The 13,344-nt window shown below is 36.2% G+C and overlaps 1 protein-coding gene across 1 annotated transcript in view; it reads left to right on the forward strand.

The window, feature by feature from the left end:
• Window positions 1-13,344, forward strand: part of MAST4 (microtubule associated serine/threonine kinase family member 4) — an 808,407-nt gene that overhangs the window by 736,606 nt on the left and 58,457 nt on the right. The window contains exons 12-14 of the mRNA XM_069096541.1: window positions 2,444-2,545; window positions 5,465-5,597; window positions 10,524-10,591. Of these exons, the coding sequence (XP_068952642.1) occupies window positions 2,444-2,545; window positions 5,465-5,597; window positions 10,524-10,591 (303 nt within the window). The remainder of the gene's footprint in view (window positions 1-2,443; window positions 2,546-5,464; window positions 5,598-10,523; window positions 10,592-13,344) is intronic.

Consider the following 13,344-nt stretch of genomic DNA (forward strand, 5'->3'; position numbering starts at 1 on the left):
CAAGAGAGTATAGAAAGGAGAAGAAAGTAGACCAGGAACAGAACTTGGAGCAGCCAGGTTTAAGGTGTTAGGAGGAAGATGAGCAGCCATCTTAAAGACAGAGAGGTAGGTAGAATGAGTCTCATGAGTGAGATGATAGTCAACAGTATCCAATTCTATGGCAAGGCCAGAATGGATGATTGAAAAAGGTCTTATTTGAATTATCAACCTTGGAGGGAGAACATTTTTAGTGAGTGGTAGGGAGCTTGGCCTGGAGTCAGTAAGACCTGACTTTAAATCCAGTCTCATATAGTAACTAACTGTGTGCCCCTGGGCAAGTCACTTAACCTCTACCTGCCATTTAATAACCTTCTCTCCTTCCGATCTGCTTTCCCTTATGTCTCTCCCTTCCTTTCACCAGTGAGAAAGAAAAACAAAACCCTTGTTACAAACCTGTATGGTCAAGCAAAACAAATTCCTGTGTTGGCCATGCTAAAAAGAAAAAAAAAAGACTCAATCTAAACAAAATTTTAAGTGCTTACTGTGTACATGGATGAAAAACATTTGGGTTCCTTTTCTCATGGCCCTCAGAGTCTGTCTAATAAAACAGCACTTCCTGTTTAGTGGTCTGTAAACCCCTTGGGGGTTCTTGGTGATGGTCCTGGGATTTCATGCTAAAAATTCTGTAGCAGTGCAATAAACAGTAAATAATTGCCCAATTATGTTTGAAATATATATATTTTTTTCCTTTTTAGCAACAAGTGTGTGTGTGTGTGTGTGTGTGTGCATGTGTGTGTTCAAATTATATAGATGAACTCCTCAAGGGCTGGAACTATATTTTGCCTTTTCAGTATTCTCAGTGCTTAGCACAGCATCTTACACATAGTTGGTGTTTTTATAAGTGTTTATGGATTTAATGATTTTCCAGAGAATTTAGAAACTTTCATGATCATGTACACATTGATTTATTTAAAGTTTAGATATTTAGTTTTTATAATGATAGGTAGAATAAAATGTCATATTTTATCATAATTATATAATAATAAATTTTAATTTGGAGCTTTGGGGGTAAAAGTTTTCATTTTAGTTATTGTAAACCCTTAATGAACAAGTGTAAAAGGGTATAATGAGTAGTATATTAAATTACCCGGAGAATTTACAACACATTTTGGTTTTGTTGAAGGGTCAGCTGAACAAAAAAACACTGAGAACCACTGTATTAGGAAAAATCAAATAAAAACAGATAGCTACAGATAGTATTACATAAGGCTTCTGTGTTTATATTATCTCCCCTATACTAAATATGTATACATAATAGTATAAATGTACTATAAATGTAAATGTATACTATAAATGTACCATATATAACCATACATGTATCAAAGTCTAAGTGTTATCCAGTGACCTGATAGCCAACTCCTTTCAGTATTTTGGAAGTATGATTAGATTTGAATTTTATCCACATTTCATACATGTTCTCTCTTCCTTGAATGTGTTAAATTATTTACATAATAAGAAAATTCATTCAGACTATCACAAGTGAAGCTAATGTTACTTTAGGTGTGTAGACATCACTTTCCCCTCTGCAAAACAGGGCTCCAAATAGAAACTTTAAGGTACCTTTGCCATGTCTTGCTATAATAGAGCAGTTAGGTGGCACAATGGACAGAGGTTAGGTTTAGAGTCAGGAAGATTCTTCCTCCTGAATTCAAATGTGACCTTACACGCTTTCTAGCTGTGTGACTCTGAACGAGTCACTTAACTCTGCCTCAATTTCCTCATCTGTAAAAAGAGCTGGAGAAGGAAATGACAAAACACTCTAGCATCTTTACCAAAGAAACCCCATTTGGGGTCATGAAAAGTCAGACATGACTGAAATGACTGAACAGCAACAAGCTGTAATAATAGTGATATCTTTAATCACCAGTCAGACTAAAACCACTGACCGATTATCCATTTGACTTAAAAATCAGATGGTAAAAGTTTTTGCAATTAAGGTTCAGTATTTTGTTTTCCATGAAATGAACCTTAGTTGTGCTTTAGGCATAGGAGCTTTTTATTAGATTGGCTAGTTAATGCCTAAAGGATACCATCTTCACATGCATGAAAATGACATCCTCTAGATATTAACTTACTAACTTTAATAACTGTGTGATCCTGGGCAAGTTAACCCCGTTTGCCTCAGTTTCCTCATCTATCAAACGCACTTGAAAAGGAAATGGCGAACTGCTCCAGTATCTTCCAAGAAGACCCCAAATGAGGTCATGAAGAGTTAAACACAATTGAAAAATGACCAAACAGAAATAAAATATTAGCTTTTCTGTCTTGTAACTACTTCCCCCACCTTTGAAAAAGAATCACATATAATGTTGGGTGTTTGCAGTTATCTGATTTAAATGCTTTGCTGATTAGTATTTAACTTCACCATTTTGCATAATGACTCTTTTTTCTTGCCCTTTCTCAGGCTCATGACCGTTCAGAAAGTGGAGAGTTGGCATTTATCAAACAACTTGTTCGAAAGATTCTAATAGTAATTGCCCGCCCTGCACGCTTGTTGGAATGCCTGGTAAGTGGTTGAGGGGCATGGTGAGGGTTTCTTATTTCTTAACTCTGGAAAGAGGCAATGTTGCAGAGAAGTTTAGGTTTGATCAACATGAAATCTCTGCATTAGAATGTAAGTCATATGATGTTTTGCATATTAGACTTCCATTTTATTCAAACCTGATTAGAATATGTGAACTGACCTTTGAAGAAGACCACATTGCTCCTAGAATGCCTATGGATAGGCTGCAGCATCACCAGAGATAGTCAGGAGTTAGTTGTGCTTAAACTTGGTTCATCCGCAGAGAATTAGTTTCTGCCAGCTCCCTCTCTGGCTCATGGTCCACATAGGTGGCTTGATCCTATGAGTTTTGCTCAGTAGTGATGCCATGGTGGAGGAAATGGATTTGGTGCTCAAATGAGTCAGCAGAAGGGTGTGAGAAAGGCTGGGCTGGCATACCACTGTTGAGTGTTAGCTGGAAGCAACTTATTCTTCATGAAAAAGCACTATGGCAGCTACAGCTGCATGCAGAGCTGAGCAGGTAGGCTCTCAAGGACTCATTCTTTATAGTGATATTTCAGCTAATTCATAGTAACCTAATTTTAGCTAAGAATCTCTTTTTTTCTCTCATGGTTTTTTTTATTGTATATTTTCTATTATATATTTTCTTTATTATTTACTTGAAATAAAATTACCAGCAAACATGAATCATTAATTCACATAAATTTTCAAATAAGCTAGGCACTGTTAAAAGAGATTTAAACAAACCTGCAAATAAAGATGTAACTTGGGTTTCACAAAGATAGTGCTAATAATCTTTATGCATGACTCTTTTCAGAATGCTTTTGTATGGACTTTTTCGATTCTTAACTATTCTGTGAGACAGCCAAAGGAGGCAACATCCCAGATAAGATCTGAATGACCCTTCCAGAGAAATATTCACAGGCCCCATGAAACTATGTAATGTAGCAGATATCTAGGCGAAATGGTGGATAGAGTGCTGGGCCCGGAGGCAGGAAAGACCTGAGTTCAAATCCAGCCTCAGACACTTAACTAGCTGCATGACCATGGCCAAGTCACTTAATCTCTGCTTCCTCAGTTTTTTCAACTATAAAATGGGGAGCATAAAAGTACTTAACCCCCAGGGTTGTTGTGGGGTTCAAATGAGATATTTTTAATGTGTTTCATGCAGAGTAGGCTCTATATAAATGCTTATTCTCTTCCCCTTCTCCCTTAACTGATGGGGAGAAGAAAATGTAGTTTTAACCTATGATTTGAGAGAGAATCTTTATAGACGGACAGATCATCTGGGGGCAAAATCAAAGCTCTGAGAGTAGGTGAGCTTAAAAGTAACACAGAAGTTACAAATCACATCCATGGGTTCTCTGCTGCTTTATAGAAGAGCAGAAAATATAACTTAGAGGAGTAAAAGACAATATATCATGATCAGGAGAGAACAAAATTCTTAAGTATAGCCTCTCAACTTCAGAATGGCTTTGAAGTATCTAGTATTGCTGTCAGTGTGATTTGAAGTCCAATTTGAGTCTAAGGACCCATTTTTGGATGGTTTCATGGGGATGTGTTCAGAAGTACACTCATACATTATATTCATCCAGCTCACCATACTGGTAACTGCATGGGCAGATTGGATTTGGCGTTTATTAATTTAGTGGTTTGCCCTTCAAAAAAACTTTCTTGAGCAGGTTTCAGGTGAAATACTGAAGTTCTAAGTTAACTATTTAAAAGTTTTCCAAGATGCTAAAAAAAAAAGAAATAAAATTAATTGTTAAGATTGTTTAAACGCCAAAAACCAAAAACAAAACCCTGTTATTCAATCACTTAAATGGATGCGGTTAAAGCCAGGGAGATTATGTATAAAAATATTTAAAAGTACAGACATTTATGACCTAAGTTTGAAAGTAACTTTAAGTATTAAGGAAGGTTGTATGCCATATTTTCCTCTACTGAATCTTATCATATCTGTATTAATCATATATCTTTAGTTCACTAGCTAACAGAGTGTTTTGAGATTTCTCCTAATTTTATTTTATAAGGATAATAATCAGCTAATAATTTGGGAAACCATAGGGAAACATTTTTTGACTATTTGCTAATACACTGTTTATTTTTTGGTGAAATCAGATCTTACAGGAGAGAAAGTCTTTTGGTCTCTAAGACTTTTACAATTCTTTCAAAGAAATGAAATTAAGATTCAGATTATTTCACTGTGGGGCAATGAGCTGGATTTAGCTTTGTAGCTAAACATTTTAATTTCCTTTTTAATAAAGGGGAATTCTGAAAGTAAATACAGTGATTTTTAAGTCAAATGAAATTGGGAAAGAGACTTATCTATAGATTGTATATATACTAAATAAACACAAGTATGTTTTGTGTAGGCTTTAGGAACTTAAACTAAGATCTAAAATAATTCTAAATGTTTTCAGTCCTTTGATACCTATGAATATTGCCCAAAGCAGAAACTGTCAAGTTTGTGTAGTATTCAATAATCACACAAAATGTTGGTGAAAAGGAGCCTCACTTTGTGAAGAAAAGAGGATAGGGTGGATATGGGTATTGGAAATCTTGGAGACTCAGATTTGGGGTTCTGATTCTACCTTTTGTGAGCTGTGTGACATTAGTAAGGTTCTTTTTCCTTTATGTGCATTAATTTATTCATCTTTAAAATGAGAAGATTATATAGGTTGGCATGGTGAATTATGTACTAGACACATGAGTCAAGAACCGAATTTGACTCCTGCAGGCCTCAGACACTTATTAGCTGTGACCCTAAATAGTCTCTTATTCTGTCTTCCTCTCTTTCTTCTTCTTTAAAATGAAAGAATTGGACTCCATGGCTCTTCCAGCTCTAAACCTACAATCCTATGAACCTAGAACTACCACCCCCAGCTCAAACATAACTTGATTCTGTTTGTCCTCAAATAGGAATTTGATCCTGAAGAATTCTACTACCTCTTGGAAGCTGCTGAAGGCCATGCAAAGGAAGGACAAGGCATTAAAACAGACATTCCTAGGTATATCATCAGCCAGCTGGGACTAAATAAGGATCCTTTAGAAGGTAAATGTCCCATATTGAACACTCAGGGCATGGGGGGAGGGGGGGTGGAAAGGAGGGAAGGGCGTCTCTCAGGGATGCTTTCTTTATGCTTTGTAATGTTGCTCTGACAAGTTCTGTTACCTGCTGACGAGTCTTTTGAAACCATCAACTCTTCCATAAAGAACTATTTCCCCCTTTCCAATCTCCACTCACAACCCAAGTTAACCCTCACTGAAATTCCATGCTGACCCAGAAAGCAGCCTCATTATATTTTTACCTACCTCCAGTTTATGGTGTACATGGACAGAGCTGGACATCCCAGTGTCCTGCCAGACTCCGAGCAGACAGAGAAGCATTGCAATTCTTAATATGGGCAGGCTCTGCATGTGAATTTCGGAAACGCAAATAAGAAGTGAGATGTGTGGGTATATGTGAGACTTCATTAAGCCATTATTTCAGTTCTTCATCATTTGAAATATTAAGGGAGTATTAAATTCCTCCCTACTATCCTGTTTCTGTGCTTGTAAGGAAAACATTTCTCTTGTCTGGTTATGTAACAATCTGTCTACATACCACTGGTTGCTTTTGAAAATATTTTGTATTTTTTTTCAGAAATAAATAAAGCAAGAAAGTAAATTTTTATTGAAAGTAATATAATGAATACTTTTAAATAATTCTAAGAGTAGAAATATAGGGAAAAGGCTAGGGGTGAGAAGGAGATCCTTGAACCAGACTTGAGACTTCATTGATATAAACAATTCCAGGGGAGGAAGTTTCCCCTACTAGTAGATATCAACCACATCGTTTGGCAACTTCTAATCATAGAGACTAAACTGGGGCATGAGAAGTTAAATGACTCACCAGAGATAACACAGTCTCGTAATGAGAGGGAGATCATAATGCCAGGTCTCCCTAAGTCAGATCACATGGTCTCTCCTAAGTAAGAAGTACTATGTAGTACAGATTGGGTATCCAAGAAATATAGTTTAGTACAATACCAAAAAAAAACATAGTACAATACAATACAAAATCAGTACAGTACACAACCAGCTGAGTAAAATAGAGAAAAGGAAGCTACTTGGCTCAGTGAATAGAGTGATGGTCTTGGAGTCAGGAAGACTCATGTTCCTGAGTTCAAATCTGGCCTCAGATGCTTACTAGCTGTGTGACCCTGGAAAAGTCACTTAATCTTGTTTGCCTTGGTTTCCTTATGTCAAATGAGCTGGAGAGGGAAATGGCAAACTACTCTAATGTCTCTGCTGAGAAAACCCCTAATGGGGTCACAGAGAGTGGGACATAATTGAAAAATGACTTAACAACAAGAGATAATAGAAAAACCACTGGGCTTGTACTTAGTATATGAGGTTGGGTTCAAATTCCAAACCTTTCACTAGCTGGATTTCGCTTTCAATTTACCTACCTGTAAAATGAGTTTGAACAGATTATTGCTCAGAGTCCTTTTCAGCCCCATCATTCTGTAATTCTTTTATGCTTCCTTTTGCTAAGAAAATAAGGAAATACTAGTATTACAGTAAATTAACTCAGTCATATTTAAAAATATTTCTTCAAAAGAGTTTGTGCTTCTTTCATATAGAAAAAATAGATGTACTTCTGTTAGATCATTCAGTTTATAGCACAGAACTAAAAACTACAATTTGGTAATTTTTAAAAACTATTATTATAAACTACATTTTACAAAAATATCCTTCATTTTTCATTACATGGTTTGATCTCATCAACTAAAACAGAAGGCTTTGTGCTGGCTAGAAAGGTCCAGAAATGAGAAAGAATTTCATTCAAAATTGTCTTCTTGGTTCATTAGACTGAATTTGAAAACAGTATTTATCTTGCTAAATTGTTTGTAATGGTGGTAAATGTTGGCACGAAGATTCTTCCCATCTGAAGCCGGAGAACCTGCCACTGTAGACTCGTCTCTCCTATTTCCTCTTGCTTTGTTTGCTGTTATAGCCATAGTATCTTTTCTTCCAGTGAAATCATGCATGCATTACTGGGAGATAATGCCAGATAAATTTATACTGTACTGAAAGCAATACCACAACAGATTCATCACTTATCAGAGACTGGTGACTGCATTTCTGAAAAGTTCCCTGGGGAGAAATTTTTTCCCCATGGCTTTTAAATTACCATCTTTACCTTTTTGTATCATGAGTCTTCAGAAATGGTTCAAATCAATGAAATAAAAAGGGCAGATGTTTAATGGTATTTAGATGAGTTTTAAAAATCTCTTCAGGCATTACAAAATGATGCCTTAGCTCCCTGCTTCAAAAGCTGACTCTCGGTTCCAATCCATTACTACCCACTGCTTATAAATAATATGTGTTTCCCAGATAATAGTTATTTAGCAAAAATTCTATTTAAAACAGAACCATTTTTTAATTTGTTTCTTTTTTATGAAAGTAATTGGAGTGGGGAGTGGGGGAGGCTGTCAAAGTATATTATAGTGACTCTTCACGCCCCTGGAGTTTAAGGTCGTGTCAGCAATTGCATTATAAACCTAGTTCTTCACAGGTTTATCCCTGGGAGGTAAATGTCACATAGACTGAACCTTGGTACTGGGGCTGGCAATTCAGGAGCCAGTTGTCTTGATTCCTTGGGTCCATTTTCATTTTGAATAAAGCCAGTGTTTGATTTCTTGGGACATCTGACATTTTTGTCAAAAAGAGGTTATCATTTTCTCACCTTTATACTCCTGATTTCAATTTGGAAAGTGATCTTTTAAGCCTCTCATGTTATTATTTATTTGTTTTTACTTTCTTTTATTTTTATTTATTTTTTTAATCTTTTTTATTTTGTTTTTTGATGTTTTTGTTTGTCCGTGTTATTATTTAAACTTTCATCACCTTGGAACATGTTTGTATCACTGTTTTTCCAACACTTGCCAAAATTATTGTTAACATGTAAACAAGAGTGTCAGTCAGTAGGAATGATTTCATTTAGAAGAACCATAAAATAAAGAATAGCTGTATTTTACCCATATCCATCCATATCTATTTGAAAGCAACTCTGTAACCATATATACTCTTCATATTATTAGACACTTTTAGACAGCAGTGGAAAGAAAACAGGAAGTGGTTACTCCAACTTACCTTTTCTACTTGGATACTTATTGGTAAAATGCAAAAATTGCTGTTACTCCAGAATATTAGTTTGCTTAATTTTTAATTTAAATCATGTAAAGTCACCATTTTATAATCATTTAGATACAATTTTCCAGTAATCCCTAAAGATATAGGAGATACTTTTGAAATATCTGCTAATGTATTATATTTCAAATAGTCCAAAAACTATTGCTTATTAAATGCAATTTTATTAAATTTGTTCTGGAAAAGTAATTTGTAACATTAAAAAATGAGCCTTTAGTGGGCAGCTAGGTGCCGCAGTGAGTAAAGTGCCGGCTCTGGAGTCAGGAGGACCCGAGTTCGGTTCCGTCCTCAGACACTTCACACACACACACACACACACACACACACACACACACAAGACTAGCTGTGTAACCTTAGGAAAGTTACTTAATCCCAATTGCCCTACAAAAAAAGACAAAAAAAAAAATGAGCCTTTATAAGTAAGTCTGTCATTGACTGAGACCTTAAACTTGTATGTGGTGTCGATGGAAGGCTCACTGGCCTAGAAGTCTGGTGGGCTTGGCTATAGTCCTGGCTCAGCTGTTACCTTACTGTGTGACCTTGACCATAACAATTAACTTCTCTATTTTCTCATTTATAAGAATAGCTGAGCATGTTCCAAAATGTCCTGTATGATATAGTGAAAATTGTCAGTGAACAAGTAATAGAGACTTTGGGAGAAAATATCAATTGTAATGATGTTTCCCCTTAAAAATATTAGATATGAATTTATATATCACAAATGCTTCATTATTTTTTCAATTTTTTTTACTTTGCTGCATATTTTTCACAACCTCTTCTCTTCCATGTCCTCCAAACCACCAGATAGGTTCTCTCTGTGTAAATTACCCAAAGTAACCTGTTTCCAAATTAGTTCAGGAGCCACTATGCTTGATGTTATCTAATAGTTTCTGTGGACCCATTCATTCAGAGCAAAGGGATATGAGACTCTTGTCTTTAGGCTATGGCATGTGGAATTGAGACAGCTGCCAGGAATCCACCAAAGCCAGCACCAACAGTCTATTGAGAACCAATTGTTAAAATTTCAGTGTGAACATTTATACCTCAGAAATTGGCTGTAAATCTGGGCTTAGTTATTGTTTTGTTGATTGTCTACACTTAAGAAAGTAATAGAGAAGATATTAATAATGTTGATTAAACCTAAAAAGTGTTTCATGCATGTAGTTATTTTTCTACTCAGAGAACTAGTTGTGAAACATTTCTGAGTACATCACTGGGTTTGTGGCATGTTTGCTTTTAACCTGTGCCATCTATGTTCCTGGTGACGAGTGTGGATTGTTTTGACCATAAAGGTAATTTTAGCTTTGTGCCCAAGGATGGTTATTTTGAATGGGGCATTCAGATCGATGCCACAGGGATGTAGTAAATACTTATTCCAGGAAAAGGTAAGAAAACTTGCCACCCCTTACATATCAGATATAGAGAGTCTTTGATCTCAATCCCCTTTCAGGTCCCCAACAATTTTGAAAGTCACAGAATCTTTACAATGCTCTTTGGAACTTAGACATACCCACAACCAAATGGTGCGTTTGAATTTTCATGGAATGAAGTGATCGTGGAAACCCACCAGGTAGAAAAGGATGAAAGAAGGAGGAATCATGGAACTATTACAAAATTACAAAGAGCAAAAGTTCTGCTTTTGTGACATTTAAGAATTACAATTTTTGCTTTTTTTCTGTCATATGAAAAACATAATCTTTCCTTCAGGTTTCAACCTAGCCCTTCTGTCTTTTTGCAACTTTTGACATGTCTATTCTAATCTTTTTCTGTTTTCCCCTTTTAGAAATGGCACAGCTAGGGAGCTATGATAGTGGGACAGCAGAAACACCAGAAACTGATGAATCAGTGAGTGTAAGTGTTCTTTGGCAAAGTCTGCTGCTTTTGTAAATACGAAATACCTATATATTTCATGTTAATTGAATTATGCTACACAGTATTTCTTTCCACCCTTTGCTAGGTTTGTAAATGATTGGTTTTTAAAAAGTTGATATAATGGTACATTTATGATAAAGTATATTATTTATCTAGGTATCCATGCCACAGTGAGGTGTAAGGGTAGAAATTTAGTTGTAGGTAAAAATTGTGTTTTGGGGTGGCTAGGTGGTGCAGTGACTAGAGCACAGGCCCTGGAGTCAGGAGGACCTGAGTTCAAATCCAGCCTCAGACACTTAACACAAAAAACTAGCCATGTGACCTTGGGCAAGTCACTTAACTCCAATTGCCCTACTTTACCCCCTCCAAAAAGCAAAAAAAAAAAAGTGTTTCAAAAAAAAATAAACCCTATTTTAAAAACAACATCATCTCGCAAAATAGTAAGAAAACAGTGAAGACAAAAACAAACCTTCAGAAAACAATGTGAGATCCAACTAAGCCAGAGCATCCCAAGAACATTTCTAGATAAAAGTAGGAGGCTAACAGGTAGAAGTGAACTGAAACAGATCTGTCCACAATTCTAAAATAATCTAGTGTCAGGTCAGTGAGAATAGAAACATTAGATATGGATTTTAACACATTAGGTACTCTAGAAAATGAAGATGAGAAGAGCAACTGAACCAGAAAATCAACACAGTTTTAGAGGCTCTCAGATTCCTTTTTAAAAATAGCTCCTCAGATACTTGGCACCCACACAAAATAACTGGCCATGTAACCTGGAGCAAGTTACTTAACCCCAATTGCTTTAAAAAAAAATAACTCAAGTAAAAAAAGGATTTACCAAAAATGGGGGAGGATGGGGATAGAAATATTATTGATACCAAAAAAAGTTTAAGAAGATAGAAGCAAAAATGAACTACATGCTTACATCACCATCATCAGGTCTACAAAATTTTGCTTTCTGGTCTACAAAATACCTGACATATGTTAGTTCATTTGATTCCCACAACAACTTTCCAAGTTAAAAACCATAGATATTATTATGCACATTTTAAAGATGAGGAAAACTGAGGCTGTGAAGAGATTAAGTGACTTGCCTATAGTTAAGCTAGTACACGACAGAGGCAAAATTCCAGTATACATCTCTCTAGATTCCAAGAACAGTACTTTCCATCATATTATCAATTAGTATCTTTGATGAAAACTAAGAGAACAGAACAGGTTTTCTTGCATGATTCTTTGTGGAAGATGACATCTTCACAATCAAACAATTGGCTACAATGTATAAAAAATTGATCTCCCTGCCATTTACTTTTTGTTGGTTATGAAAAAAAAAGAAATCCATTTGGGTTGGTAGAGTATGCATCCAAAAGAACCCTCCTGTAACCATGAGAGAGATGACAGCTGGGAGGCTCCAGGGCACATGTTAAGGTTCTAAAAGATTCCTTGGTAGATATAACGACAGAAATAACTGTTAAATATTGGAATGGGAGGCCACTCATTATTCAGAGATGTATATTTACCAGAGATGTTAATTACTGTCATGAAGGGACTTTCTTTACAAAAGTTCATGGAGAATTCCTCCAGGTTGGTGAGATTTTCCTGATACCCTTGTTCCCATGTGGCATTGTGCTGATTTCATCAAATCCTAAGTTCTGAGGCTGAGGCTGCAAGGCATTCTCATTGGAATCTACAGCCACTCAAAAAGAGATTGGCCCAGTGATCTTCCCAAGGGACAGGATAAGGGACTATACCTGTGATTGCACTGATATAGAGAACTCCCAGGTGAGAGAATTCATTCTACTGATGTAGGTTGGTCTTCTTTGCAAATTATAGTCTTAGAATGTTACCCTGAACATTGAGAAGATAAGTGACTTGTCTAGGGTCACACAGCCAGTATACAGAGACAAGACTTGAATCTAGGTCTTCTTGACTTTAAGGCCAGCTCTTCAACCCCTGTTTTAGGCTGCCTTTCATTGAAAAACACTATAGAAAATGCATACTATCTAGAATAGATTATGACAAGTCACTGCAGAGCCAGTCCATTGAATATAGTATAACAGTATCTAAGTCTTGGGTAAGTACTACAGATGGATAATGAAACCAGACCCAAAAATAAATAGAAGGTTGGGAATCAGGACAGTTGCTTTTGGGAAACTTCACGGTACCTTAAATGGTCCCGAAGTTACGCCCGTTGCCAAAGCATTCTTTTAACAGATTTTAACATATTTTCCCATGAATGATATATGGCTTAGTTTCATATAACATATCAAAATTCTGAGAAATCAGAATTGCAGATTACCCAAAGAGTGAAGGAAAAATACATGCAAGATGTGATATAAAAGACATCATTCTTGTCATAAATGACTAGAAATAGAAGCTGGACATATAGCAAGAGAAAGGGATGAGAGATGAATAGCCCAGTGTGTCACAGTGGTAAACGTGAAAGAGCATCTGATCCTGAAGAAACCTCTAGAGTATTGGATGATAGATTGGCCTGCTAGTCATTCAATCCACAGGCATTTTATTAAGGACCATACTGTGAGCCAAGCACTGTGCTGGGTGAGAGAGATTCAAAGACAAACATGAAAGAGTCCTTACCCTCAAGGAGATTACAGTCTATTGAGGAAAGGCTTGTATGAGAATTTATATACAATAAATAAAAGGGAGTATGGGGGTGGGGAAGAGTGGCTGCAATAGTAGCTTAGCAAGGAACAGGTCAGGTCAGGTCA

The sequence above is a fragment of the Petaurus breviceps genome, unplaced genomic scaffold (genome assembly GCF_028583685.1).
Source record: "Petaurus breviceps papuanus isolate PSGF00001 unplaced genomic scaffold, PetGlider_PUasm1.0 229, whole genome shotgun sequence".
Lineage (NCBI taxonomy): Eukaryota > Metazoa > Chordata > Mammalia > Diprotodontia > Petauridae > Petaurus > Petaurus breviceps.